We start from the raw sequence: 26,490 nt of genomic DNA, 5'->3' as shown, positions 1-26,490 counted from the left end.
TTAGAAGCTCCCAGACATCCATCTGATAGAACTATGTTCCTTTTTCCAAGAGGAGGGCAGTCCATCCAGCTCTTTGACTGATGGCAGCTTTAGACATGCCGTACGTGCATACACATTACGACCATGCACTTCCATCTTTCTGCTGGCTCAACTGCGCCGCACTCCTGAAATACAGCAGTCCACCGCAAAAAGATGTGGGGCACACGTATAACAGTCATATTCCCCTTTCAAATTAAAAGTTTATTCAAAAACGTCTTTTTCTTGATTGTGTCTTTTAGTGTGTGTTTCTTCATTTACATACGCTGACCCACTCTGTTATCCTGCACTCTTCGCACACCACATAGCAGCACCAGTGAAACTTGCAGTTGCAGCGTTCGCTCCGTGTCTGCTGCAGGATGTTGTGGCCTCTCCCGCAGCACAGACTCTCACAGTTGTCCATGCCATGGCTGGTCTTGTTGCAGATCCGGCCCTGTGTGCCTGCTGAGTCCGACCCCAGGTCTCGCTCGCAGAAATCTGGTGACTTTTCGAAATAGACCAGTTCATTGATGTTTGGCCGCCGTCGGTGTGAATGATGGTGGTGACTGTGGTGGTTGTTTTGATGATGGTGATGATGGTGATGGTGGTGGTTGTGATGGTTGTGGTGGTTGTTGTGGTGGGAGTGGTCAAGCTGTCCGGTGTTTCGGTTGTGAGCTTTGATAAGCGTGGCAATCTGGAAGCGCTCTTTGAGGATTGAACCCACCACCCGGAACTCTGGGGTGACCTGCCAACAGGTCTTCAGCTGGCAGCTCCCGGACGTCCCGTGGCACTTGCATTTCCGTCTCATGTGGTCCAGCACCACCTGCAGAAGAGACAGATTGGAGTCAGACAAAAGAGAAAGAGGGGGATGTAGTGAGGAAGTGAGAGGAGGGACGGAAATAAGAAAATGATGCAAAGGATTAATGACTTTTTTCAATTACAGGTTACATTTACACTACCACATCAAACTGGTCTTACTTTTTGCTCCTCTAAACTTTGGATATTTAACTGCATAGTGAATGACACATAATATCCTTGAGGTACACTGGACCTGCATTTTCAAAGCCAGGCAGTCTGACTTGGAGTCTGTTGTCAAACATACGATCAAAGAACACACATACATATGCAGGCATTACCCGAACATAGGGTAGTTCCAATAGTAATCTTATGGTGTCAAGTAATTCCTTCAAGCTAGACCCTTAAGCATAAGGCATCAGAACATTGTAATATTTATGAATTTTACTTTGATGGTTTAATGCTGGCTAGAGGAACCAAATGCCAAATATTGCATGACAGATAGATAGATAGATAGATAGATAGATAGATAGATAGATAGATAGATAGATAGATAGATAGATAGATAGATAGATAGATAGATAGATAGATAGATAGATAGATACTTTATTGATCCCGAGGGAAATTCAAGGTCACAAAAAGTCACCTCTTAAAAAAGGATAAGGAAAATCATGACTAACTAGACTCATGGACCCAGATGCAACTTTTTTCTAATCTGAATGTAAATTAAAGTGTGAACAAAGAGACATTGGAGTTTCACAAGCACATGGCCAACGCTGCAAAACGAAAGTAAGGGGTTTCAAAAGCACACATCCATGTACAAACATTCTACAGTATGATGTATATAACTTCTAACATATTCCCATTCCAACCAAGTAATAGGTTCTTATAGGCTTCATATAGCCATGCATGTAAATAAATTTGAGTATGCGCGTGTGCCTGTGTGCATGTGTTTATCAGTCATCACCTGCCCTAAACTTTGGGATCCAATTACCAAAAGGAACACCAGGCCACCCAGAGTACTGACAGATTCTGCTGCTGTTGCAACCCCTATCAACATACACACACACACATGCTGGGCACTTGCACAATGAAACAGATTCCACACATGTGCTATCAATAATACTAATCTCTACACACACCCACTCACACAGTGTCGCCCACACCAAATGAGGGATAAATTGTGAGTGTTTAGCTGTTTTAGGGACAGGAGTTTATTGACACATTTGTGCATGTTGGTTAGTGTGCATGTGTAAAATGTAATCTATCAACCCCCATTTCCAATGAACGGGACCCTTCCGTTGAGGTGCCAAGAATATCGATCTGACCCTAAAAGGTGGAGCTAAACACTGCAGTCGGTTGACTGGTCGAAGAATCGCCACTTCCCACGTGAGAGCAGTAACCACAACCACGTCATGTTTGAATACACAGTCGATTGTTTATTTGTCTGTATTTCTCCTGGCGGCACACAGCCTTCTCTAAAACAAAGCTTGATTGAATTTCGTAATAAAGATCCACATGTCAGTGACAAAGTAGATGGACCGCTGGATGTCTTCCATCGTTGGTTTTGTTTTCGGTGTCACGTTTTTCTCCTTTGTTGAATGTATTAGTGAGATAGCTGTTAGCGATTAGCTGCTATCTTGTGACAATATTACGTAGCTAAAGCTGCTATCGGCATCTGAACTACACGCTGCCTACCAAATAGGGCATGGTTGGCTGTGGAAATGCAAATGGATCAGGCTTTGCCGAACCATACCGTACAGAAACTGTACTGATCCATATCAGATCACTGTGTGGATCACGGGGCTTAAGGTAATGCATGTGTGTATATTGAGGTACTGCATGTAGGTTTTAATGAGCACTAGGGTGTGTGTTTGGCAGAAGTAACGCTGTAGTCTCTTCTTATTTTAATTCAGAAGATGAAAGTCTCCCAAGAAAAGCATCAAGTACTTTCCTTTTTACGAAATTACAGAACCCATCCATTATTTAAGAGGGATCTCGTTCATTAAAAAAACAGCAGTACGAACAGAAACATACAGGGAAAAACTAAACACAAGAGAGATCTCTCATGTGCCTTTTTAGGTATGATGATCCGGTTCTTAACTTTTCCAAAGCCAATGTCGATTTGCATTAGTGACAAAATTCAATCCTTCACTTTTGCTGTTCTTTTGCTTCAGGACATTGTAAAAAAAAAAAAGGACCAAGAAAAAGTTATTCAATTCCTCAGAGGGTTCTGGTTTGCGTGCTCTCAGCTACTTCATGCTGTGCAGTGGGGTTTCACAACTAAGCAAACCATGCCGATAAAAGAAGGAGAGAAAAAAAAAAGAACACGTTTCCTTGTTCTGGGACATGAATGAGCAGAAGGGTGGACGAGGGAATGAAATAGAGATAAACTGAGCCACTTGACTCATCTGTAAGGAATGAATAAGTGAAAAGGGCAGCAAAAGAAAACAGTTGTGTTTGCCAATGTTAATAGGCATCAGTCACAGTCTTAAAAAAAAGTAATGATGTGAAAAAAACAAAAAAAAAACAAATATGGTTCCTGTTGCAAAACCGATGCTAGGATGATGACAAATCTATTTGGGGCCTCAAAATTTTTTTAAAAACTATGTAGTTAAATTGTGTAATTTCAGGTGTGTTTACTATATACACATAAAACCATTTATAAGATCTTCATTGTATTAATAAGATCTTCATTACATGATCTGTATGGATTCCATCATCAAATCCAAATGTAAATGATCTTAGATTTAAATGTGAGGAAAATTGATGCTGCTTCTAAAAACATCCTGTTTGTGCATCATTTTAATATAGCCAACTATTTCTGCTGATATTATTAGTAATGAAAACACATTTTTAAAGTCGCTTAGATTCGTTTTGAAGAGATGAGCTATAAGCCTTTTAAAACTACAATGTAAAAGTTGAAGAAGCTCTTGCACTGAGTTTAAAATGCAGCATTTGGTTCTGTTTTTACATAGGGGCAGCTGCAACCCCAGAATCACAAATGTGCTGGCCTAGAACACACAGCAGAGTCTGTAATCATAAAACTCTCAAACCCACTTAAACCTTAAAGACACAAACTGACCTAGGAGTCATGACTGCATCCACATTGCTACTGTTTGAAGATTCATTCCCAGCAGGATAGAGGTTTCAAAGGATGGTAAAACTCCAAAAACAGCTGAAATGTGTTTTTTTCGTTGTATTTGTAATGAAATTAGCTTAAGTAATTGTGTTGTGTGTGTTGTCTTTTATATGATTTAGTGTGTATGTGTGTGGGGGATCATAAAGTACAGTGACATATATCTTTGATCTATGTCTATGTATCAAAGTACAACATGGTCCACAGCGGTGTATTCTCTACATGAAAATTAAGGCCATAGTGAGAACAAAACAAAACTCTGTTTATGAAGAGTTAAGAGTCAAAAAATAGGATTAAATTGATAGTGTTTCTTGCTAACTTGCTTAAATACCTACAGCAATGAAAGACAGCGAGTCCTTATACTGTCTTCTCTGAAGCCACAAATCATGAAAAAACAAACTTTAAAAATCCGGCATATTTGTGATCTCCCCTCTCTTCCTCTCTCCCCCCCTTGTGTAGACTATATTCTTCGATGCTAATCAATTTTAGAAGACCAAAGTTATGACTCATATCTCTGCCTGATTATTTTGATTGATATTGAGATTCCAGATATTTAACACCATCCCTCTTTGATTAAAAAACATCTGCATCACATGCAATAAATCAAACGTGAATTCTAAACACTTTACCATTCTGAACAAAAGATAAATAATCTACCGTAAATTCCGGACTATAAGCCGCTACTTTTTTCTCACACTTCGAGCACTGCGGCTTCTACTCCGGTGCGGCTAATGCATGGATTTTTTATGGGGGACAATGAGCTTCTGCCGCAAAAACATTTGACTTCGTCACGTCGGATCTTAATATCAGTCATTTTGCGCTTCATGCACGCACCCTCATGATGGAAAACACACGGAGAAATACATATGATGCAGCTTTCAAGTTAAAGGCGATCGACCTGGCTGTCAAAAAAGCTAACAGAGCTGCTGCACGTTAAGATGACACTGACAGCGACAACAGAGACTGAGGAAGTGAGTAATGAAGTCATTCTGAGGCAGTGAATGGATGGACTTTTTCTTGTGAAATATATTACGGTCATCTTTTTCATCAGCCGTGTTACAGACACCGTCGGCTAGGCTTCGTATTGTAACGGTTCATGTTGTAAAGTCAGTAGTTGATAATGTGTTCATAATTCCGATTATGTGGAGAGTCAGTGAATGCACCACCGAGAACGTGTTGAGTGGCTGTATGAGAGAACGCTGGGGGAGAGAGTTGGATTGTTACGGCAAGTTATGTGTTGCTCTCTGCTGTAAACGGCGTGGTCACGGCCGACAGTGATCGGGTTATTAAAAATTATTATTTGAACGCTCTCGTCGTCCTTTAACGTCCGTACGGACGCTACAGTATTTGCGGATGTTACCGGTAGCCTACGTCTGTGTAAATAGCTCTTGTTATAGCGTGGACACCTGCGGCTTATAATCAAGTGCGGCTTATATATGTACAAATACATTTATTTACTTATTTTTAGCCGGTGCGGCTTATATCCAGGTGCGCTCAATAGTACGGAATTTACGGTATATACAATAATAAATACATGAAAATAAATTAACTTATGGTAGTTGTGATAAGCTTTTGTGGCAAAAATGTTACAAGAACCGTTTAAAACATTTTCCACATATGATAAGAAACACGCATGAAGCACAGAAATTATTCAATCTTGATTATCTTGTTTCCATGATTGTTGGAAGACAAAAAGTAACTGAAATTGAAACTAAATTAATTGTCTAGCCCTATTCCGACCTTCAAAATCATGCTCAAGATTGTCATCCTAAATGAGTAGCTGAAAAGTTTTTTTTTTCCGACCAACCGAGCTAATCATTGCTGGTGAGCCAAGATAGCTACTGCTAATAATGCAAAACACAATTATCATGTCAGCTTTAGTTATCCACTAAAAATGACAAGTTAAAATTAGAGAGCTGTTGTTTCAAATGAGTTTGGAGTGGTTTGGTTACTTCAGCAGACACATCAAATTGGACTAACTAGAGGATGCGGGGCTTAGCAAGTATGTGTTGGCTGTCTAGTTGTGTGGTAATGCTTTAAATAACTTTAATTGGATAATGTTGCATCCAAGACACAGCCAAATGGGCCAACAACTGGTTGCAACTCAGCTGCAGTTCGAAATGAGAAGAATTGAAACAGCCCTTCAGGTTTGAGAGCCAAACAGCCTTTTCAAAATGAACATCTGCCTATTCAACATCAGAGGACCAACACCTGGGTGAGAGTGGATTTATCCACTTATCTCATAAAACATGTTGCAGAGGGTTTGCAAGCTTTTCAGACTCCTCAACCCGCAACAAAGGAATATATCTCCAGGTGAGGAGTACTTTGTGGGGGTGGGGGATATGTTCAATATTCTTTTAACTTGAGGTTGAAAGGCAAACAGCTACATCCAAATCCAGGAAAAAGGGAAGCTGTCTAAGCTTGCTAAATAGGAAGTGGTCTGTCAGTAGGACATGAATGATGGAACGTACTCTTCCATCTGACAAAGGATTGAGGCGAAACACATGCAGACAACATTTTGTACAAGAGGGGGGGGAAATAGTTTATTTTAAAAAGTCAGAAATTATGTTAAGCCTTTGCTGATCAAAAATAATGACCTTTTTTTTATTTTTTATTTTTTTTATCTAAACCACTTTGAGATCCTGTCTGATCAGATAAAAGGTGGGAACTATCTGATTATTTCTTGTTCCTCCTATTTGTCCCAGGGCTACGGCTGCATGTAACAAAGACAAGAAAGGCTGACAACAGATAAACTGCTCTGTGTTTGTCTCTTTATGTGTATTTATGATACCCAACTTGACTACTTAAAAGAGGAAGAAAACTGATCCCTCAAAGCTGATGGAGGAGGTACAGCTTGGCACAGCAGCAGGGGGGGGGAGTACTGTAAATGTGGTGCAGGGGATGTGAGAGAGAAAAGGACGATGACAGAAGGGAGAGATGATCCTTAGATAATATCTTTGCTGCTCCTCTATCTCTTGGTGGAAAGCAGCGGGGGTTTTTTTGTCTCTGAGCGTATGTGGCTGTTATTGTGATAGACCTGTTCATCATCCTGATACTATTCTGAGGCTTCGTCATCATGGCCTGCTTTTATTGACCTAATAGATTAGATTGGAATCAAACACTCAGTTTAAGCTGTCACCAGCTGTGATTGTCTTGGCAATGTGGACAGGGAAATATACAAATATTGTACATGTTGCCCAACTTACCTTGCCTCATTTGAGCTATAAAAAGCTTGCTTGGAGAGAACACTTTGCATAACTCACTTACTGTCACGTATCGTTAGTGTACATTGATGTGTGCAGAGACTTCTGAAGCAGTGGGCTGAATAGATTTGAGGACAGTAAAATAGGTTACCATGTTAAACGAGGAAAAGAGGTGATGTTTTATAAATGAAGCATGCGATAATTCGCTAGATGTCCCAGTCCGATCTCTAAGACTGCAAGAACTTGCAAGTTTTAGAGATTAGATCTTAAGTTATGTCTACTGAGAATATGCAATGGGGTAGCAAACTTAAACCTGCTTGTATTTGCTGACATGTATTCATACAATGATACATGTAATATTAATTGGCCTACTTTGCACTTACAATTGAAAGATGTAATTGCTTTCAAGTCAATGGCGTACCACAGTTAGAAAGAAACATCTGGCAAGTTTTAATTGGCCTAAAGAGTGAGACAGGGGCGCCTATAAAATAACCCCAGACTGAGATCAAATACAACATGTTGGTGGCAGATTAGGACTGCAGGCTACATTATACAGTAGACCAGGAAAAAGCATACTGAAGCAGAACAGACAAGTGTTTTATGAAGAGGAGTGTAAGTAAACTGGAGATCACAGCTGGCGTCTGGCCTTGTTTCCACCATGTGATGACGTAAATTCATTAGGGTAAACAGAAAATAGGTACAATTCCAACACAAACTTGACAAGCTCATTTTAACAGCTCATTAGAGGTGAAGAAAAGACATTTAGCCTTAGTCACAAATGATAAAGATCATGATCTAAAAAAAAGATATAAATCTAATTCATCTAATTATTCATTCACTGCATGTGAGTGCATGTTGCAGTGATCCACGTCTTCAGTATGCCAAAGGTAAAGGGTTACCACACTCCTGTTAGCCTAAAGTTACACATGACTCTGTCATCCTCAACAACATTTCATGATATCATGAGTCAGCCATGACTCAGTTGTAATGAAGGAGTTGGTGATGACTGACAGTGGAGCTTTTTTTAGAGGGGGAAAGTCCTATGACATACAAGGGATCCCACAAAAGAAGTGTTGTGTATTGTAATATCATGCTTGTGTGGGTCAAACATCATATTACGAATAACTTTAATGTGTTACGGTAGAGGACTTTCATTTAAATTAAATTAAATTATTTTATTATTGTTTTTTATTTTAAAGGTAGGGTAGATAATTTTTGAAAACTAGCATGATTTTGAAAGCGGCATCCTCTCCGTATTCACTCACCCCCTCCCCCTCATTGCTCCCTAAAAAGCCCCGCCCCTAACTTACATGCACTAGCGCCATTGGTCCAGGAGCAGATTTCAGCTCATGTTTTGAGTGTGGGCTCGTGCATGCATGGGGTAGAGAGGCTTTATTGGTTTAAAAAACGTGGTCATGTGCCGACACCTAAAAGTTTTTTAGGTATTTACAACTGCTACAGAGGACAGATTTTTTGTTTCTTTTTGCAGAGCGCATTAATTATTAATTACTGTCAGGCCCTAAAGAACATCTCAACCAAATTTTGAAAAAATGACCTAACCTGCTTTTAAAAGTGTTAAGGTAGAGGAGATCATTTGAAGTCTGATACCATTTTAAAATGTATTAGTTTTATGTTTTTATTTTAATTCTCATCAGTAATCAATACTTTTCGGTATGGCTACAACGTTAGACATTGTTAGGTGGAGACACAACCACTTAAAGGCTTTACTGCTTGTTTAAACTAGCAACACTGAATCTGTGCAGGTATAATTTATGTCTTTCCATCCTCCCTTTCGTGGAACACATTGAATGAATTAATTGGCCAATCCCTGTGTCATCACCATTAGACGCTTTTGAGAAAACCCTAATCTAATGTGTCCTGCAAGCAACCCATGTCTGAGTTAAACAGCAGACTAGTCTGCATGCTGCCTAAAGTTTGTCAGTTCAAAGAAAATCTGCTAAAGGACCTTTAAAGCCGAGCAGAAATCCAAGGCAATATCAAAGCACACAAACAAAATCCAAGAGCAGCGCATTAAGCCCAGACATCACTTTAAACAAATCAAACGCCTCGCTTCAAAAGAACAGTTAAGGGCAGCAGACAAATACACAGGCACACAAAACACGATGACATGCAATTACAGGGCACATGCATTTCTACAGTACACAGTGAGAGAACTACATAGACGTGAGTGTTTGTGTGTATGTAGCATTTACTCACTGTTAAATGGCCACCACTCTCATTTAAAGACTCTAATAAAATGTCATTACCAGCATAAGCACTTCCACCTGCTGCAGCTTTTACTATGAAACCTTCACCTCTGTATATTTACGTGTATGTGAAAGCGTTTGAGTTAAGGAGCAAAGTTGTGTGGTAATGACTCAGTGTGTGTGTGTGTGTGTGTGTGTGTGTGTATACATGCACGTGCAATGGTGTGTGTACAGTTTGTGGTGGGTCAGATCAAATGCTCTGCCCCTGTACTGTCAGGACTCTGGAATGCTCGGCACACCACTGATGATATGAAATGGCCTCTGAAGAGCACAGGACTAACCCCCCCATTAATGCTGCTATTTTTGATCAAACACACTTTGCTTTTCGTGTGGGTTCTTCTGAGTCAAAGAATTAACTTGAATGGACTCTCCAGAGAGTTCATCATCGCTCAAGGGTTAAATTGGGCATGGAAGGATCTTAGAAGTTCCACTATTACACTATTTTGATCAAGATAGAGGAGTGCTGTTCTAGATTCAGTACTCTAATGAAGCAACGCTGTGCTTTTAAATGCACAAAGAACTCTTCAATTGTCTATTAACACAAGCTTCGCGAGTATTACAAAGGGTTTTTTGTTTATGTCACAATTCTTTCAGGTGATAGTTTCATGGACCAATAATCCATTAATCTTTTTGTTTTGCCATTTTCTTTGCGCCAAAGCATTACATAAAGTACATTACAATACATCAGATGGTGAAGACACAAGTGAATGAACCTGTTTGAAGAGCAGGCTGGAGATCTTGTGCAAGACGTCCAGCTTAACTACAAAAGAATCCTCATCATCTTAAACTAGATAAGCTTCTTGAGGGTTAAAGTATTTTGTTGCCGTTTGCTTGCTCATGAGGACTGAAACAAAACAAATGCCAAATGTATGAAAGGAGTCAGCAAGTAGATGAAGTGTTGTATAAAAGCTGGCACCTTTCTGGGACTTTTAGGGCATTTAGTTATAAATAAATCAGTCCATCATGAGTAAAGGTACAGGCTGGGGAAGATTCAACTTCCTCTTCAATTTTTTCCATGTGCCACAGTAGACTGACATTTCTTGACATATTGAGCTGAAAATGCAGCTGCTTGAAAGGTTGTTGATATGTTCATGGCAGTATTTAAATTGCAGATGACACTCAAGAGTGCCAATGTGATAACTCATAAAACCAAAATAAAGAAGTACTCGTCCAAACCTCTTATTTCTCTTTAAATTATTGTTCTTGAATGCAATTTCTGACTGACTTACTATACTCAACATACAGGACCACACCTAATGGGATACTTCACCTATTTGTATTAAGCTTTGTAACATTAGAAATCTGGTAGTAGTTTTGAGTTGTTGTGCATCCCACCCTCATTTTCCCCTGAGACAAGAAAGCTCTCTATTTCTTGTCAGAAAAGGAGCCACCAATGACATACACATTACACGTAACATTAGGCTGTTTTGGTGAGGCGGGGTGAAAATACATTGTTCCTCATGTTTTCGACCCACTGAAGCTACAGGCCTATTACAGAGCAGCGGGCGGACCTCACTCCCAGAATCTGAAAGCAACGTCCGCCATCTTGCTTGGAAGCTACGCTAACAGGCTCTGTGGAGACAACAAAGAAGAACCGAGAATGGCGAAAAAGGTTTGAAGTTTTAACTTCAAACTGATATAGATGAAGGGGATTTTGAATGTCTCTGGCTCGAATCGAATGTGGTTATCTCTATGAGCCACAATATAGCGAGGAGTAGTGGTGGAGGAATGGGAGCCGCAGTAGCCAAGGAACAAGACCTGCCTTTTGGCAGTGATGAGGACAAGGAGCCTGGGCCGGCTCGAGCTGGGGCAGACTGGTGGTGTCGGCGCTGTCACCGTTTGCACAGACATAGATTTCTTTTGCTGCCAGGAATTTCCAAGATCCCAATTCCCTCTGGAAGACATCTCAGAATCATTTGAGAAAACGGCTGTATGCACCCAAGCTTCAGTGGCTTGCAGTGTTGTGCATCCTGGGAGTTTTTGTCTTTCATCCACATGAGCCAAAAAGACACCAACTTCAAAATGTATTTCACGTTCATGTTTCAGTCCCTTTAAGCGCTACTGGGTTGTAAAAAAGCTAGCATGGCAACATTTCTTTTCAGTGAGCCAATCAGACTGTCTGTATCCAGAGGATCTCATGTAAAGGATGTAAAAAAGAAAAGTGTCAAGATAACATAAAATAACAGGAAATTAGTTTTTGCACTGACAATGTTGAATGATACATAAAACTATTAAACAAAGGATTGAATTGTTTTGCAGAGCTAGACCGCACATTGGCTGCATAACATCACTAGAAGCTGGGTCAAAAGAAGTTGAAAAGTATTGTTTCATTCCTTAAAGGGGGGATCTCACCTTTCTACCCCGAAGTCATGCTCTGATGGTAAATTGTAATTAGCAGAAGACGCTTGCCAGTACTATGGCAATCTGTTGCAAAGCCAACACCGTCACCACTTACCTAATAAACAGACAGGATTCAACAGAACCTCTGCAAGTAAGTAAGTAAGCTCTGCAGCATGAACACAGGAAAGCGTGCCAAGCATTTGTTTTGAGGTGTGCTTTTCAAACGATTGAGAGGAACGCTCAGAGAGAAAAGAAAGAAAAAAAAAAAAAACTTGGCCAAGAAATTGGCTGCAGCGGCGCAGTGTTTCCATTTCACGAGCTGCAACTTTAAACATGTAGACAGCCAATTAAACGGGCATTAATAGCTACTGAACAGTAGTGTGTTTTGGATCATTGCAAAAACAACACAGGGGGCTGAACTTATCACTGGCACATTAAAAGTGATGCAGAAGTCTAATGAACTGATTTGTAAGTCTAAATATATTGAATTAAAACTTTTAATCAATTCAAAGGTTTTCAATTAATAAACATTGTTTAATTATAATCTTCCTAATTTACACTAATCAAGAAGTTAAGGTTTTCAAATGTATGTATGTGTTGGGCATGCTTGCATTTAACATATGCAATGTGTGAGTGATATGAAGTTTTCTGTGTAAATTAACCCCCCGTGTGCTTTCTATCCGTGTGCATCCTTCATGTACGGTATTATTTCTGTAATCAGCCCCACTGGAGAGAAGTTGGTGGAGGCATAGTAGCAGAGGGGAAAGAGGGGAGGGAAGGAAGGGCGAATCTCTTTCTACTTTCCGCCTCTGCGTTTGAAGTCTAAAATCTTTTGCAGGGTTTTAAACATCTGTTTCCAAACTGCCAGCAGCCACTAATTAGGGCTAAAAACAAGACGGGACGCCGTGAGAACCCTGGGGTGGGCATGAGGCGACATGCACACCCGCTAAAAAACCACTGCATTCCTCTGCTTAAAGACTACTTCTCTGTGAGGGGGGGGGGGCAGAGGCGGTGAACATATCAGTGGGAGGAAAAAGATACGGGAAGGGTAGGCATTATTTTGAGGCCCCACCTGTCAATGTTTTTTGTTTGATTCTGGGGGCCGTGAGTGTGCATGTGTTTGTATGTGTGTTCATTTGTGTGTGTTTAACTCAAGGTCTTAGAAGGGGTTTGTTGCGGTTTTTTATACTATTTGAAGTCATCAAGGCACGTGGTATTTTACAGTACAACAGCTATGTGATGACTCATTCTACCTTTTGTCTCTCCCTCGTTTTTCTCTCCTCTCCGGTGTCCTCTCTCTGTTCGCCCCTCCATCCATTGATAGCGTCTGTACTTTGCAACCATTGTCAACCACATCCCTCTAAGCCTGTTCATATAAACAATGGTATGTTATTGTGCAGATAGCTCAAAAAGTCCCTTAATCTTGATACCCAGATAAATGATAACGCTATAAAGATTTTAGTTATCAAATTCACCAGTCCTGATTGATGGCAACAGCAATCATCTCCAGTAATAGCTCTGATCTCTTAAATAATGATGGCTATGAGTCAAAGTTTCTCTTGTTTGATGCTTGGCTTGAACTTTGCAGCCTGGTAAAGTAAAAACATTTTTTCTTTATGAAACCTGAGAGACACTATTGATCCTTTTTCATAAAACTTTCAAAAAATGATCAAACTGTCAATTTAATTACATCTCAGAAGTGCCACTTTGAGTTTTTGAAATTAGTTTAGCTTTTGTTCTTCTCAAAGTTTTAGGTTTGGATTTTTTTTTTTTCCATAAAATTGTCTAAATTGATTAAAGGTGTCCCCAAATGACCTATAAAAACAAACCAGACCATCAGAGTGAGGATTGTTTCTTCTATATAACAATGTTTAATGAATGCATGTCACTGCATAAATTGGACTTGATTCCAACAAAGCAAATATTTTGCAGATAGGCCAGAAGAGTCAATTAACTTCCCTCATTGAGTGGGTATGTTAGCATAATTAAAACTCCAGGATCAACACAGATAAAAAGTTCATGATTAGAACAGGGGCGACTGTGGATCACGGGTAGAGTAGTCATCTCTCAAACAGAAGGTTGGGGGTTGGATTCCCAGCTCCAGGTGGCATATGAATGGGATTAGGTATTAGGATGGACACTTACAGTGGACATTCATGTTGACACTCATTTAGCTTTTTCTTTGTTATTAGGAAGGCCTGAAAATATTTTGGACCTTGATGACAAAACTATATAAACAAAATGGCCAATATCAACCAGGACAAGAAGGCAAAACAAAACAAGTTGACAAGCTTTTACCTTCACTACAGTTATTAATTCAACACGGTCCCTCTGTGCAATATTATTTACAAAGACCTGTATTCACAAGTGCTGAGGTTTCAGTGTTTTTGTGATCAAGAAAGTACTCAAACATGTTGAAACCTTGGATGCTTTAAATGTGCTATAATGACCTCTAAGGTTTCAACATTTTGGCTGCATGTGGCCTCAGGAGGAACAGTACACAGAGTAAAGACAGCATGCATGACGCCACAGTGGGACCCTGCCTATTGACCAAGGCTGAAGACCTCACTTTGTACATCCAAACAAAAAGCAGAGGACCCAATAGATTTCTATCACTTGGATTGCTACACATGTCGTATCAGCCCCCCACCCAAAGTGTACTCCCAAATCCACATCACTGATCGGAATTTATGTCATCAATTCTACTGAGTTCTATGACTTCTTCTGCCATTACAGCTACTGCAGGGAGTCCAGCTGTTGTAGAGTCCAGCTGACGTGCTCCACATTTGTGTTTTGACTGCATAATCAAGGAAACCAGAAGCAAACTGATGGAAAGATACAGTCCCAAATTACTCAAGAGGAAACGGGGAACAATGAGTAATTTACGGCCGCTTCTTGTCTCTGTTCCACCACAGAGCTGGATATCGTAATGGCTTATCACTGTCATTTACATCTTTCTCTCCCATTGCCCCAGGCAGCAAACTTTGAAGGGAGAAGAAAGTCAAAAAGAAGTTAGATATGATACAGAGATTATGACTAAGAAAACAACACAAGTTATTATGCTTAATTTGACTTACAAAAGGATTGGTTTGGTTGATTTGAATTAACATCAACCTGAAATACTGTTTGCCACTTTCACAGTCAACCCAAAATAAAACAGCAACAACCATCAATGATGCCGCTTTGTACTACTTACAATGTCCTTAAAATACGAGAACCTTCCAAATAAACAGGAGAATTCAACATGTAGCTTGGAAGTACAGTTCCTCTACTCGAACATCGAGACTGATCTGACATATCAATAAATGACGGGACACAGTGAGCAAATGAACCATCATCCTAACAACACAACAGGTACAAACTTTCCCGATCCCTTAAGGAGATATTGACTGATCTGAAAGTTATTTATGTCTCGAGAGATGGGGAAGTTACTGAAGTTTCCCAGAAGAAACAATAAGACAAAAGCAAAACAATACAAGATGTAACACAAGTAACAGGCTGACAGAAAATAGATCAAGCAATGTACCTACCACACCTGTGAATCTGACAAAATCACAAAAATAACTTATAAATCATCAAAAGATCCACTTGCACCAGAGCTTTGTTCTTCTTCTTTATCAACAATCAAAACATCACTCGTAACTTGAGATCATGAATACATTATACAGAAAATCAAAGTTAAATGAAGTTGAAAGCTACTCCAGACACCAGTATCTATTACTGTTTCCTAAAGGTTGTTTATTAAGGTAACCACAATGCAAAAAGGTGAATCATAATGGGAATTCCCTCTGTGGTGGCAGGAACAAATACACATTGTTCCTCTCTGTGGTGTGTACTGAGAGAGGTTACATTGTGAAGGTTTTATCTCAACATTAAAATACAGGAAATTAAATTGAGCATGTAACATTGATTGTTTGAAAACTAAGCTAATAATGATTTTAGAATATGTTTAAATACAAATAACTTTTACCCCATCAAAACCTACTTTCTTAATATTTATATATATTCAGTTTTTTCAGGTTTGGAGTCCATACATAACTTGTGACAAAAGCCTAGCAACAAAACTATGTTAGACATAGTAAAACATATTTAATAGAGCTGCTGACTCCTGGAATGACCACATATCAGTCTTCCTCCTTTTACATGAAAACCAGAATTAAATACAAAACCAAACAGCTTTTTTATTGGCTGCCTTTACTACACTGAATTACTTTTTAAATACTTCCTCTTAAGAAAGAATATCTTCTTTGCCCTGCAACAAAAATAAAGTGCTTCCAATCTCTGCAGTAGTTCATGTGTTCTGACAGAACACATAATAGAAGTAGTTTTCAAATTCTGATTTGAAACCAAGTAGGAGAACTGTTATTAGATAAAAACAGTATATATAATAGTTGTAATGACTTCATAAACAACTGACTCCCAGTGTCAAAAGGAGGCTCAGTGGTATGAGGAGTTAGATCTTGTACCATACAACTTCTTTGACAATTGAAAAACTAATCCTAATATAACTCTGTGAAACTCAGAGAAACCATTACTAAAGGAGAAACTCTCTCACACTCGCGCGCACATGCATGCACGCACGCACGCACAGACTTTTGCAGCATAAATAAACAGCAGTGTTGACCTCACCACTACAACCAGATTGGGTTCTGCACTGCAGCATTATTATTGGCCCAGCAGCACTCGACCCACCCAACCCTCCACCTGTGTTATGGTGTTGAGTGTTTTTCTTTTCTAAATTATATTAACAATAGTAAAACATATTTATGTTCATTGTACAAGTCTCTTCGTGTATTTTGACTTAATTAAAGTAGGCCTTTCGATGCAAACATACTTCTTGATGTGTTTAAAAAACAATTATAATGAGGGATTACTTTCAGTTTTTGCTCCAACTGCAGTTAGCAATCAACTTCAATTCCAACTCCAAGTTGATCACATCATTAATTCTTCACAAAAAAACCAAAAATGACACCTCACAAAAGTTCGAGATGAAGTTTCTCTTAAATTTGGGAGTAGAGCCACAAAAAAAATGGCAGGAGGATTTTTTAGTTTTTTCAAAAATGAAATCAAAGCCATTAGATATAGAAGCTGGAGCAGAAAGAAACCCAATGAAGAACATTAGTATGTCAAATGTTGGCCCTTTGAATGTGTGTAGTTTGAAAGGATTCACTTTGACCGAAAGGGGAAGATTGCGATCGAAAAAATAGAGATACAAAGACACAAACTAGGAGGTACACATACATATGCATTCAAATATCCATAACTTCACACTTTGGATCCACACTCACCTGTCTCCCAACTCTGTTATTATGCAGCCTCATACGAGCGTGGATGTCCTTGTAGGTTTCTCGGGCATCCAAGAAGTCCCTCGAGAACTTCTCTCCGAATTCCACATCGGGGCTGCAGCCACCCCACTCCCAGGAGTCTTGGGGTCCCGGCAGCTCAGCCGGGAAGTGCTCCATGACGCCGTGTACCATCCCCTTCCCTCTGTGGATGGCCTCCAGCTGCAAACGGTGCAGTTTAATGCGAAAGGCCTCCTCGTCCCCACGCCGCTTCTCATCACAGCTGCACGCTTTCAGTTTGCCCATGGAGCAGGCGTTGGCCACCGCATGCACCACGCCCGCTGCTGCGATGGCATATGCAAAGGCGCTCTCTCTGAAACCTGTTGGATTAGAGTACATGATAGTTGGACTGTTGTGTTGATAGTGACAAGAAGGATGTTTTAAAAAAGGCAATTTCTGACAAAAGGATGTTAACTCTTTAAAGTGTCACTGTACAGTATATCACAGCTTAGCTCAAAATGACAGAATGTTTGAAACATACACCTGCGTGGATGTGTCAAAGTTCTGCAAGTACCATGTTTCTTAAAGAAGCAAGAGTAGGCTTTAAAATATATTGATTCCCCAATGCTTATGAGATGCACATATATTTTGTCCCATCTCTTCCATCACATTTTCAAGCCCAGCACAGTTTAGCAGATGGCTGTTCCGTCATGAGCCAGGGTCTGCTGAGGATTTCTGCCTGTTAAAGCGAAGTTGTTTTCTCGCCACGCTATGATGAATTAAGCTGGGCTCTTGTAACATAGCAAAAAGTAAGGTCCTTTACCTGCTTTTTACAGCCCTAGCCTGGAGTGGAAAAGCGGTAACAAATCCAGTTATTGTTATTTTGTTATTTTTTATTTTATCAATGTGCGTTGTTTATTGTAGTTTGAAGTTCAGAGCTTGTGTCTCATTTTTTTTTGTAAAGTGTCTCGAGATAACACTTGTTATTAATGGAATGCTATACAAATAAAGATTGATTGATTGATATATTTTCTATAACCTGAGGGCAGAATAATATGCATGTGATATAAACCTGCCAGGAGACAACCATGTACATAGAGGATGAAGAATGACATGAAGCAGCTCACAATCAATATTGAGATGATTACAACACATCTAATCCTTAATATTGTTCCTGTGTACAGCTTTAGTAATTGTATTAGATCTTAAGACATCTTTCAGTTTCAGTGTTATATTTGTTAATCGAATCAGCATTCACTCCCACTTAAAGTTATGTTGTAAAACTTTTGGATTCATCTTGGATACTAATGATAAAAAAGCTTTTATCCAGCTAAAAACTTTAAACAAAAGTGTCTTGAAAATCTAACTGTAGGCCAAATGTGTAAAACACATGGAGAGTTTGGACAAAGCTGTGTTCTAGTATAGAAGCTTTGTCTATTTTGATTAAGCCGCACATGAGAATTTATTCACACTTTTTTTTTTTATAAACACACATGCTGAGACTCATATCACCTAAGGAAACATCTGGGACAATAGCAATTAAGTGTTCCAAACACTTGCGTATTTCGTCACTGGGCCAGCTGAACATGAACAGACTCCCACCACTCCCATCACACAGAGAACTCACAGAGGACTCGCACTCCACACAAGCCGACTCTCCCTCAGCCCTCATGCTCATAGACATGATATTATCAGTCTTTGTCTTGCAATGAAATTTTAGAGCCAAAATATGTGTTACTGTAAGTGCGTGTTTTTAGCTTAAACAGGCTAATTAAGCCTTGTTTGCCTTGTGATCACTTGAAAGTGGCCCAGGCAGACTTCTGCATATAGAGGAGATGGTTAAATGCCTGTGTGAATTTAATCTCTCTATACGATGTGTGACTGCGTTTGCCTTTTTGGCTAAACACATCCCTTTCTCCTAGACAGTAAGTCCTACTTGTGTGCAGCACATGTAATGAGTACAACTCTACCGCAACGGATCTGTAATTCTGCAGACTAATGTTACTGTAGCATTTCTCTATGTATATACACGCTTAAACACACAAACACATTCACTCTATCCATGCTAATATGATTTATATTGGTGTACAAAAATCCATGTCTAATTGTGGAATCTGTGAATTTTGACGGAGAGAGTGTGACAGCGGCACTTGCACTCGTAGCCTGTACTTCATTTGTTGTGAGATCTCTGTGAGCATGGTGCCCTCAGGGTCTATAAAAGTAGCCCCACTGGCAGTCATGTACTGTTGTAGAAAACCTGAAGGTTATAATGGAAACTTGTAAAGAAAACATGAAAAGAAACCACTTAGGAGTTTATAGCACACAGCTTTAAGGGGAAATGTTTCAGGCTGCTCGTTGGAGTCAAATAAAAATGCTATTAACTTGAACTGCCACTTTTAGCACTGTTTGATGTCCCTTTTCTCATTTATATATTTTGGTAAACTTGATGTTATTTAGTTTTACGAAGATATGTTGTAAAGTTTGATACAGTTGCTGTCATGCTGAACCTGTGTGCTTACTTCCCTGAACACTTACACGGTCTGAGGCGATGCTCTGAACCATGCAATTGTGCTGCACATTTTCAAATAACAGTTAGTCACCCTATAATCATTGTAACATAACTATATCTAGCTACAATTATCAGAACACCTACATGAAAAATGTATTCACCAACAATGTTACTGTGGGCTAGAAGTTGCAGTCAGAACAATATGCAACCTTTGCCCTCGTAGAAAACCTGCAGCCCCCTTAATTTGAAACAAAGATAGCATGCCAGTGGTGACTTCCGCAGGTGCTCTTACCTGATGGTCTACTCTTGTTGTGACAAAGAGATAAACCACACTCAGCTTTTAATTACATGAATCCTTTATTTATCCCCTGGGGGAAATTCAAGAAAATGCAAGGCAACGTCCCATGGAAACGTGAACCCTAACAGGTCTTAGCAGTAATATCAGAATTAAAAACATAATTATACAGTTAGTCTCCCTGGCAACATTCATGTTTAGTTCTTATACTACAGACCCAAATAGCTGATTGGTGCGCTTCAGGCTGAGGAACACTTGTGGTGTACCTCAGCATGCTAGCAGAAAAGAAAAAGTTTACCTACAATAAAGCATAGATTCTATAGTGTAGTATAGTAGCATAGATCTCCTGAGGCTAATAGATCTACTTTTGAAGAGTACCTCATATAGCCCTCCTGCAAAAATACTGAGCTCTTCCTTTAAACTATCAGAAAGACATCCTCTTAAAGGACCTTTTAAATGCATGACTTAGGATCCTGGTACCTGGTCTCCTGTTAGTCGAGCCAGCTTAAAGTCAGCATGAAAGCTGCACAAACTATAAACTTGACATAGACATCTGAGGTGTAACCTTGGTAAACTTGGTACAACCAACAGATTGATGGTGAATGCAAATCTACATTGGGTCCTTAATATGCCTACCTGTTGAATGTCCAATATTTGCCTACACTTGAGTTCTCTAGGTTCCCACTATAAACAACATCTATTCACTTGTTTTGTCTGTTAATTTTGTTTTGTGCAGGAGAAGTAGTGTTTACTGCGTTTATCACAGTATCTTTATTTGCTTATAAGAGCTTCATGATGCATTTGGAAACACAGCCCTAGTAAGACTGAATCAAAACAATAAAGCTGTTTGGCCATAAAATGAAACAATGAGCCCTTAGCTCTATGGGGAGATTATAAAACACACCGCAGAGCTAAGGGGAAACTGCAGAGTCATATTATTCTCAGTTGGTTTGTCACTGTTAGCAATATCTGTTGTAAGGGGAACATGCAAGAGATCAATATGCCTTAACAAAAAAAACAAAAAAAACCAGAACCACCTTGTCCCACACAAGCTTGGGGAATCAAAAGGGATGGCACTTAGGCCCACTTAGAACATCTTTATACATAGAAAGCCCGTTTTAGCTCTTTCCCTCTTCTGAGCCGAGCTCCGCACACAGGCCCCCGGAAGACCGGGTACAAATCAATCTAAGAAATAATTCACCGGCTGTGGCACGCCCCGCTGAACTGATGGCAGAGGAAGTGACAAAATGAATTAAAGATTGAAAGGAAACTGTCACTTTGTGTTACAGAAACCAACTAAACAGGTTTATGCTTTTGCCTCTGAGAGTTGGGAAAGTGCTGAGAGCAAATTCACAAGTACTCACTGTGGCAAGGGAAGTAAAAGCATTAGGAGAAGCCCAGCGAGGGAGGACACAGTGACGGAGAAAGAGGGAAAAAGGAGGGAGAGATTCTCCTATTTCTGTCTATTCATGTCTTGCCTGATGTCCTCTTTAGCCCAGTTTTTAATGCAAGCTGAACAAGGGCCCATTACATTTGTCAGCATCCATCAGCAGAGTGATAACGTGGCAGAGCAGGACAAGCTGCAAGCTGTAATGTAGCAAATAAACACCAAAAACAAACATTTGGTTTCTGTTAATAATGTTATAAAGAGTTCCGTCTAGACTTGTACATGAGAAGAGCCCTAAGGTAACTTATGATATGATTTGTGTAAACAGAACTGACTCGACTTGACTTGATGTAAAGCCCCTGATACTGAGCTCAAAAAAACAAAATCCAAAGATTAGAGAAAGTCTGTCAGATTATTGAACAGGAGTTTTAATGCTAAAGAAGTCATTCATCTGAACCAGTTTTTCTCCATTGGTCTTGTGTCACAAAGGAAACGTTACTTCAAGGCAATATACTTGGTTATGGTTGATGAAATATGAAGAAAAATTGACCGGTTTGGTACAGCCAATGTAAGCCAATTGTGTGAGACTCCATTGTTTACTTTTATTGCATCAAGCAGGGGCTAATCTTCACAATTCCACGTAATCCATGACTGTAAACGTGTCTTCAGTAAAACACTGCCCTTTTCCAGTAGCTGCATGCGATAATAGCCCCAGCACGTCAACTTGTGTCAATTTTTTCTCATCAAGCGGAACATATCAACGTTAAACAGATGAATCACTGAGTTAAAGAGGTTGTTTATATCAGTGGTTTGGAGTTTCTGCACCCGAGGGAAACCGGGGATGCCAGACAACCAGCAACTGCCTCTACTAATAAAGACAAACAGCCTTTCAATGAGTCAGTGAGGAGTGAAAGTAAGACCAGAGGTGTGTAAGCAAATACTTAGAGATATAGGAGATAAGGAACATAATGAGAGATTCATTATTGGATTGTACAAAGATAAGATAAAGATTAAAAAAATCATGGCATCAGTTGTTGTTCCGATGATTAAATACGATCTTACACATTTAATCAGTGTGTTTAATTCTCTTTCCAGTTAACTGCAAGCAGTTAAGGATACTGAATATTTTCTACACTATTAAAAACTTTGTGCACTTTTGTATGCGCTAATAATCAAGACCTTTTGATTAATTTAGGAGAAAGATGTCGCCAAGCCATTGCACTGCAGGGCCACACATACATCTGAAATTCAAGAAGTATCCTCAGAACCCTTTGAAGGGATTCAATCCAACATGCTGATGTCATTTGAGTAAAATTAGCTTTCTTACATTTAGGACCTTCATTCATTTGCGTCATCCCATTTTCATAGAGTTCTACATGCAGTTTATAGTTACATTAAACCTAAGGTCAAGATGCAAACTGCGCATTACATTTTGCGCTGCTCTTCCATTCAGGCACTCTGGCTAGTCATGAATAGATTCCTGTTTCAGTCATTAACCTGGGATGACTCCATTTACAGGCTTGCTAACGAAGAAAGATCTTCTTTCAACCTTTTGTGACTGGCTTGGGAATAGCCTAGCACTACAAAGCGTCAGAGGAAAATGATCTGCATGAGTCTTGGTAATCTTGAGGTGACTAACCACTTCTGAAGTTACCTGCTCTATTGTCAGACTATTGAGAAGATACAGTAAGGGAGCTAGAGTCTGCTACTAACTATCACCGAACCATTTGGACGACTTCATTCACATCAGACAGGAGCTGAATCCAAGGGATGAAATAATCCCTTTTGATAATCTTTTGACTGTGTTTGGAGAAGAAAATCATACCAATGCTTGTTCAGGATGTTTAGGTATCTTTGTGCTAACTAATCTTACTAAGCTTTTCCTTTCAAGGTATTCTATCAAAGTGTGCTTGAGGATGAAACCACAGCGTGTTTGAAGACAGAACTTTTGAACTGATCAGAAGATCTCCCAACCCTCACTTCCGAAAGGTGTTTAGTCATTTTCCCATTATTGAAGTTAACATTTAGCAGCATTTGCTAAATTTGCATCCACGAATTGAAAAGATGCAGCACTGTTACAAAAAAAGTCGATATGACGTGGCTTTTTGTGCACCAATACGGCTTATTTCTGACCAAAATACCAACCTCTTTTGAAGACGATGCTGTCATAGGGTATTTTGTTCCTGGTCTCCAGGCTGGAACAGTTCCAGCGGTGCCCTCTGAACTGGTGCTGGCACTCGTGGATGGCGATCTGGATTCCCTGGATCGCTGAAGCGGTCACGTCCGGGTTACGCATGCACACCTCCAGCTGGCGGCGCGTCAAACCCGGCAGAGTTAGACACACTGTGTTGGCATTCAGGATGGGGTCAATGTTGGGGAGCTTCAGGCCCAAGATCTCGTTGGAGTCTACCCTGCATGGAGCGCACAGATCAGGTTATTGAGGAGACAAACATACAAGTCAGGCGTTTTTTTTGCTCTTTTTAGACATGGCTCATCTTTAAACAGCTGCTCTATATTCTTTCATATAGGATGACACTGTGCACTTTATATATGCTGCAACATGGACAATTATGTGCAAAAGTCACTTTTCATTTTGTTGAGAGTTGTTTGCTCTTGTTTCTACACCCTTGTCTTTAATTTATTCACATTTTCTTTTATTTAATCTCTTCTGTTACTGCTGATCTCTCTCTTAGTTTGTTTTGTTGCATACAGAGACAATAAAGTATCTTTAGACCTTTCTCCTTCTGTGAAAACATTTAGTTATGTTAAGTTGAGAGTCACACCAACTTTTTGGGATCCACGTAGTCTGACTTGATGATCCAAATTGATGGTGGCAATGTAGATTATTTGGTGGCAAGAGGTAAGAGCAGTCTCAATTAATTTTCTTTATGTTTCGATTCTGAAATGTCTCAACTTTTGTGATGCTAAAAAAAAAACTCACACTGTGCTGTGAAGAAAGCACATTTTTACTGACACAGCGTAATGGAAGACAATCCTTCGGGTAATTCTAAAGGAATGTGGGTCTTAAAATATATCTAACAATATATGTGACTTTATGTTCATGTGCTGATTTTGGATTTAGTGTAGACAACTTTTGTTTGATCTTGCCTTTGATGGTGACTAGATAATAGTTGTACAGTAAAAAGGGTGAACTGCAGTGGGGGTTGGAGCAACAGCTTCCACTTTGTTGGCAAGGTTCCAATACATTTAGTAACAGTTTTACAGAAAAACCCCCTCAGGGAATCCACATGTAAAGTCACTGACTCTTTTGCTGCAAGGTGTGTCGCAGAACTCAACTGTCTGCTGCTTCTGTTGCAAATCAATCACGTGAACAACTGTCATTCAGCTGACGGCGGTCATAGCTTAACAGTAACAGCAGTAACAAGGAAAACACAGGCTGCGCTCTTTTCAATATCGTTACAACTCAAACACAAGTTGTCTCAGTGTGACTGAAACGCACATGCCAGGAAAATGCATGGCTGTTGGCACATGCACATCTGTATGCACGCATGCTGAAGCACACACTGACATGCACACACAAATACCAGGTGTAGGAAAGAGTGTACAGTAACACACGCACCTACACACACACAAAGCTGCAGAAGCGTTATCAAGATGTGTAGGATCTTGAAAGTTTTTCTTTTGCATGTCTCTTTATTTAATCAAAAACACATCCTAAAGTTCACACTCAAGTACCTTGTGATCACTTCAGGAAAGCAGAGAGTAGCTTTTTACCTTAGTAACCACCAAAATAAAACGTGCCATGACAATAATGACTGTGGATTTGCATGGTTGTACTCTACTTTCCAGGTGGCATTAGCCTACATGTGTGCTTCTGTAATTTCCAGGACGGCTTCTGTTGCTACCTGTTGTGTTCCTGCTTTTAGAGTAAACCTGTTCCAACAACTGTCTTTCCAAAGGGTAACTTTCTGCTGATTGGCAACATTGTTTTGGAAAAAAACAATGCGTAGAGAGCAGGCTACTAGAAAAACACTCTAAAGTATTTAAAAAGTAATGTTATATTCTTATTTTTTAGTTTTATGTTTTAGTTTTCAGGACAAGTTAAGAAGAGTGTGAGTTACATAACTTTATTTACATGAAAGAAAGCAAACTTTAATGTTATAAACCTACGTTACTAACTTATATGTATTGCTTATGATTGTTAAAATTATTTACAACAAAAGGTTGAAATTTAAACGAAAGCTGTTGCTTCACCTTTTAAATATAAAACAAACTGAACTTTACTTAGAATTCTGTCATTGTTTTATTAAATTCAACTCACCTTTTATCCAAGAGACAGATAACCACCAAGACGCAGGTTATCCTGAAGACTGAATGTTCCATTTTGAGCGTTAAATTGACGAGGAGGAAATGAAATGAAAAGATAAAGATGAAGATAAAAAAAAAAAAAGTCCAATATTCCGCCTCAAAGTTTGCAAAGGACAAAAGAGAAGAGCAGGGTCAGGTCAGGTCCGGTTTAGCGTTGGCTCGGGACTTGACAGCTCGGAGAATCTCGAGTCCAGATGTGGCAGCCAGCGGCGGGATACTCATTCAGAAAAAAAAAAAAGTTTCATCAGCCCCGTCAAGTTAGTGAATGGAGGAGGTTGCTACAAGTTGGAGGAAAAGTCACTGTTTGCTTTGTCTAACACATCCGTGCACATCCCGATATCTCCGCCAAGGTCTTTGTATTGATAGAACATGAGTGAGAGAAGCTGAAGCACCATAAGGCTCTAAATGAAGTCCGCCTGCCTGTGATGTTTCAGTGCGCACCGATAGTCCTCTAAACTAGTGCACTTAGCGCTTCGCCAGCCCACTTTTTTTGCGTCACCCAGGGAGTAGGGGAGCGCCGAGGGAGGTCAAGTGGCTCGTTAAAGCAGGATAGAGATCCTTTTAGATAAGGGGAGCAGAAACACTTAGCCTGCGCCCTCCACAAGGGAGGACATTTGTGTTCACTGTACAGATGCTGAGGATGAGGAGGATGAGCTGGACTTTAAGTTGCCAAACTTTAGATAATTGTACCTTTTGTATTTATATCAGCTACAGGAAGAAGCTCATGGTGAAGATGATCAGGAGGAAGAGAGGGCAGAGGATATTCAACTTCTTTTGAGTTACAAGAGAAGCCAGTACAACAGGGACACGTTTTATTGTGACATATAAGGAAAAAGGGAAAAGGACTGTGGAATTATAATCTGTTTCATCTTCTTGTCAAACGATTATTATACAAAGTGAATGTTTATCTCAGCATTACACACTTTTTT

The 26,490-nt window shown here is 39.7% G+C and overlaps 1 protein-coding gene across 1 annotated transcript; it reads right to left on the bottom strand.

Moving 5' to 3' along the window:
* wnt10a (wingless-type MMTV integration site family, member 10a) lies at window positions 1-25,890 on the bottom strand. The gene is made up of 4 exons (XM_079358103.1): window positions 25,515-25,890; window positions 23,378-23,643; window positions 17,048-17,421; window positions 1-838 (listed from the first exon to the last, which is right to left on the bottom strand). The coding sequence occupies exons 1-4, from the start codon at window positions 25,574-25,576 to the stop codon at window positions 290-292; spliced, it is 1,251 nt and encodes a 416-aa protein (XP_079214229.1). The 5' UTR covers window positions 25,577-25,890; the 3' UTR covers window positions 1-289.
* Window positions 25,891-26,490: the final 600 nt, after the last annotated feature.

Source organism: Symphodus melops, assembly GCF_947650265.1.
Source record: "Symphodus melops genome assembly, chromosome: 12".
NCBI classification, from domain to species: domain Eukaryota; kingdom Metazoa; phylum Chordata; class Actinopteri; order Labriformes; family Labridae; genus Symphodus; species Symphodus melops.
This window is presented reverse-complemented; position numbering and strand designations above follow the sequence as displayed.

Bases quoted from the DNA above. Each gene is read 5' to 3' on its own strand.
- wnt10a (XM_079358103.1), bottom strand. From the start codon at position 25,576: ATGGAACATTCAGTCTTCAGGATAACCTGCGTCTTGGTGGTTATCTGT. The intron at 23,644-25,514 runs GTGAGTTGAATT...CGCTCCATGCAG, and splicing joins ATCTGTCTCTTGGATAAAAG to GGTAGACTCCAACGAGATCT. The intron at 839-17,047 runs GTGAGTGTGGAT...TCTCTTCTGCAG, and splicing joins ATAACAGAGTTGGGAGACAG to GTGGTGCTGGACCACATGAG.